The sequence below is a fragment of the Penaeus monodon genome, chromosome 17 (assembly GCF_015228065.2).
Source record: "Penaeus monodon isolate SGIC_2016 chromosome 17, NSTDA_Pmon_1, whole genome shotgun sequence".
NCBI classification, from domain to species: domain Eukaryota; kingdom Metazoa; phylum Arthropoda; class Malacostraca; order Decapoda; family Penaeidae; genus Penaeus; species Penaeus monodon.
The window spans coordinates 46,888,169-46,893,168 of NC_051402.1; the positions used below are offsets into that span (position 1 = coordinate 46,888,169).

The following is a 5,000-nucleotide window of genomic DNA, read 5'->3' on the forward strand; positions in this document are numbered from 1 at the left end:
AAAACAGGGTCAATCTAATAACTAAAATGAATATTATACATATCTGAATATGTAAAAACATTTAAATATTTTGAATACATGTGATAAAAAAAACAAAAGATATCACTTTGTTAGTGCAGTGCAGCAATTGCAACACACTGGCCATGTCTGATATGTGCCCCAAAGACAAGCCCAGTCAGCCATGCATGTTTCCCGGAAAAGAGGCCCAGCGCCCCCCAAATTACCCCAGAGGCATTGGCACTTGTGGAGCCCTCTATGTGTAATGACAATCAATAAAAAAAGAAACATATGTTTCTTGTGATCCAAGTATCATAGGGTTAAAAAGCAATACTGATTATAAGTTTGTTTTTACATACTAAAATTCAATAAAACTAACTCTTCCATCAAATCATTCATAAAAGAACAAAATATTGATGATGTTCAAAAAGTAGCAAATTTTGAATCTTTTATTATTCCAAACAAGTATTTGCAAGTCTTTCCTCATTCACTGATCTAATGTGCAAACTTTTTACAGATGACTAACTTAGATGAACTGCAGACTAATTTAAGCTAATATCAAATCATTTTTCATATTCAACAAATATCTGCTGAAGACTCCTACTGTTGCTCAGTTACCATACAATTTCCAACAGCAGTTTTTATTAATGTTGAAATCTATATTATGAATACACTTGTTTTGATTAGTTCAAATGCATAAATTATAAATGAGATCTAAACTTTGCAAAAAGAACATTTCTGTTGTACTTACTGCATAATGCATGTGTAGTAAGTCACCTCTACGACTTTTGAGAGTACAGTTGTCAACACGTTTTTTGACTCCAATTTGCAGTTTTTTTACTTTTTCCTTCTTCTTTTCATCTTCTGCAGAAGCTACTGAGCAAGCCGCCAACAAGATGATTAATCCAAGATCTACACGCATTTTGTACTTCTGTATGAGGCTGCGGAATGAATGAGAAAATGTAAATACAATATATGCATACACCTCAAAAATAAAAATGGTATTATCAGATGTCTAGGTGAATGGGTATCAAACACAATAGTCATCTTCAAATGAAACAATTAAGCAAAAAATAATCCTACACAGAGGTCAATTCAGAACAATATAATCCTACTACAGCAATAATCAAGGAAAGGTCAATTCAGTAATAAATAATCCTGAGAAGACTATTCTCAGAATATTCTAAAGACTTCTCACAATGGAAGCATGTTGGTAAAATATGAAACCACAAGCATGTTATGTTTGTGTTGGCAGGAGAACTAATGATGAGGCTTTTGACTGTCCACAATAGTGATACGTTTGTGACAGTGCCAAAAACAGGCACTACAAGGAGTCCCTGAAGCCCAGGTGCATTACTGAGTACAACACACGGATGGCAAGGGTAGACAGAGTGACCAGCTTGCTCAGCATATCCCAACATCCAGTAGCATGGTAAGAATGTTGACCAGCCAGTAGCCAGTAGTTAACCTTTAGGCTGTACACATGACCTTTGGTAGACTGCTGAAGCAGATAGACTTCCAGACAAAGATCATCAAAGATTTCCTCAGGATATAAAAGCCTGCCTGCCTGGGACATCCACATGGATGTCTGCTAATGAGACTCAAAGAAGGATAACAGCAGCAACAGAAAGGAGATTGAGACTGGGAGATATCAGTCTGTAATATTATACTTTGAAATTATAGCTGCTTTGTACGGTATCACTCCTAATGCTACTACATCCACCAGTCAAATGCAATGTGGGTCAGTATTATATTATTATATACACAGTATATAATAATCCTTGATAAAGCCAATGAAATGGTTAATATATGCATTACAATACATTACATACAATTTCTGCAAATTCTTGTTTACTCAACCCACAAAATAGTGATACTTCTCCTACAAAAGGTGTAACCTAAATAATGAGCAATTATAGGGTATGTACTATTATTATTCTATTACAAAACTGATAATGCTGATCAAATAAATTGATTATATAAGCATTGCAATATCAAAATCTTGGATTACTAAATGCAACCACAGTTTCCTTAACAAAAAAAATTATAGTAGAAAAATTATGCAGTATTACTCTCATAGGACCAGAGTATGACAACAACCCTATACTGTGAGATAGTCCTGGTAATTCTGTTTTCTACAGCTGTTTGCAAAAGAAAAAAAGACTGAAAGGCTAATATGGCAACTGCGATTGGTGAAAAACTCTTGATGATCTTCAGCAATGGTTTCTTCATTCAAGAATGCAACTTCCATCAAGTCAAAGATGAAAAGATGGTCTCAACAGGAGTATTTCTAGTAATTCCTTATAGTATTAATAACCTTAATTGCTGACTGGGCTTGTCCTTTGGCCACTGCCTGAGAACAGGGTTGATGGGGGATTCTGCCCCCCCAACACCCCCCAGGAAACATTATCTTCACCTCGGTATTCACAGCAAGATAGAGCTGAAACTTGGAAGCAGCCAAGTGGAATTTGGCTGTGATCTACACTTTCCACGATATGTTTCCTGTATTTGTAGCATTACCATTCATGTTAGCAGATTATTTCATGCACCAATGGCTGCAATTTCTTGATCTCTACAAGAATATCATCTTCAATTTGCCATAGCTTAGTGCATCCATACTGTAAAGATGAACTGCATTTCCTTACACAATTACTTGGTCAATCCTTCTACGTAGAACTAATGACAATATCAACTTGATAATTAGGAATCAGGCCTTCAAAAATTATGTTTGACATGTAGCTATAATCTTAATGTGTTCTCTATTCCATTTTTAACCAATTCATCCCTTGAATTCAGGTGATGTGGATATCCTGCCATGAAAAAAAAACTGGAAATTCTTAACATTTATTCACCAAAGACTAAGTCCCCAACTCCATGTCACAAACTTTAATCACCCTAAATAGCCATAACTGGGCATGTCTGCAAGGTTGATGGGGGGCTGTGTCCCCCAACAGCCACCCTTAGTAACATGGCCTTCACTTTAGTATGCATGGCAAGACAGAGCTAAAACTCATGAGTACCAAGTAGGCTTTAGTTGTGAGTCTTTTTCCTTTACTTGTGGCATTACTGTTCATGTCTGTAGATTATTTCTTGTGCCAACAACTACAATTTTATGCTCTCTGCATGGATTTTGGTCCATGAACACGCCATGGGGCACCCACACCTAACTCGCTAAGGGAACCATTCTAAGGCAAAGAGAGCACAGACTTATTCATAAACTGTTTATCTATCTATTTGCTACTGCTATCACTACTGCTTACTATTATTACTGTTACTACCACTATTACTAAGGAGTAGCAAGTTTATGAATCAGTTTACCAGAAGGGATACGGAAACTCACTTCTGTACAAATACAAATGGTACTATTAAGCTAAATTATGCTTGTTGATACCCCCATGGTCACTTTCTCTAAAATGAAGTATCTCCCAGAAGCTTGCCTGCATTTCATATGTATGTATCAGACGCTTCTCAGTTTTCTAGATCTTAAATTGAAAAATGTAATGAATTTTCATATCTAATAAATGGAGGAAATCAATTTTCAAATGAAACTGTACACCGAGAACAGAATTACATCCAAAATGAGGTAGAAAATTACTCGCAGGACAAATCTTATATGAATCTTACAGATACACGGGGTACCACAAACTACCATTTGATCATATATTGGGCAAGGTATAATACATAGCAGAAAACTCATCACACTATTCAACGCGTCTTCAATTTAAATGACAGCATTAGGCACATAACTCACACGAGGCTTTCAACTTCCAAGACTGTGAAAAGTGTAAACAACGAGACGTCAGTCGCTGATTGGTCGAGCCGGGAGTGTGTTCGATTCGCCTGCTGGAACTTTAATCTTTGCAATTAATGTGTGATATAGTATCATGGAAAGTTCGTTGGCCTTTATAAAGATTTTTTTTAAACATTTTTATTTATAATTTTGGTCGACATACCCAGTTCTTGTTCCAGTTTTACTCAGTTGTGAACTCGAATCCGTGAAATATCATCGGGATTATTTCAGAGATAGTGGGTATATACACATATATTTTTTGCTTTGTATTTTGGATATCAAGGACGACAGCGCGAGTAGACGAGAATAAGTAGATCAAGCAATTTGTCTGTGCACACGCACTCGCAGAATTACTTTTATGAGGGTTATATATACTTCAAATGAAGATTTAATCGAAACATCTATTACATCTTTCGAGTTGTGGTTAACTATTATTATCAATACACTTTCTATAAAGGGGAATAGAAACCCTGAGACCCTTGCAATGAACTGTACCTAAACACAAGTACAATCACAAAAACGTCTGCACATAGCTGAAAAGGCAATAGTCACAATAAGAAATTAAATTAAACCGTACCGTTTCGAACTCTGTGTGTGTGTGTGTGTGTGTGTGTGTGTGTGTGTGTGTGTGTGTGTGTGTGTGTGTGTGTGTGTGTGTGTGTGTGTGTGCGCGCGTGTGTGTGTGTGTGCGTGTGTGTGTGTGTGTGTGTGTGTGTGTGTGTGTGTGTGCGCGTGTGTGTGTGTGTGCGTGTGTGTGTGTGTGTGTGTGTGTGTGTGTGTGTGTGTGTGTACATATATATATATATATATATATATATATATATATATATATATATATATATATATATAGAGAGAGAGAGAGAAGAGAGAGAGAGAGAGAGAGAGAGAGAGAGAGAGAGAGAGAGAATGTAAATAACCGAAACTGATACAATCTGTCATATTTGTGTGTCTATACAACTCAGGGATCTATACAACTCAAATGAACAGCCATGGATAGAAGCGAATGCGGTAGCTAGAGACGTACCTAGCATCACAACAGAAGAAATAAAAAGAGCGCTTAAATGCATGAAAAGAGGGAAAACACCGGGGGAAGATGGAATTAGTATAGACCTTATAATAGATGCAGGAGAAATCGCAACAGTGAATCTAGCCAATCTTTTTAACAAATGCCTTATCAACGGGAAAACTCCGAAAACCTGGAAAAATGCAACAA

The 5,000-nt window shown here is 36.6% G+C and overlaps 1 protein-coding gene across 1 annotated transcript in view; it reads right to left on the reverse strand.

Moving 5' to 3' along the window:
* Window positions 1-3,874, reverse strand: part of LOC119583830 (peptidyl-prolyl cis-trans isomerase FKBP2-like) — a 9,368-nt gene extending 5,494 nt beyond the window's left edge. Inside the window, exons 1-2 of the mRNA XM_037932545.1 lie at window positions 3,749-3,874; window positions 749-938 (exon numbers count right to left, since the gene is read on the reverse strand). Coding sequence (XP_037788473.1) covers window positions 749-919 — 171 coding nt within the window. The 5' untranslated portion in view covers window positions 920-938; window positions 3,749-3,874. The remainder of the gene's footprint in view (window positions 1-748; window positions 939-3,748) is intronic.
* Window positions 3,875-5,000: the final 1,126 nt, after the last annotated feature.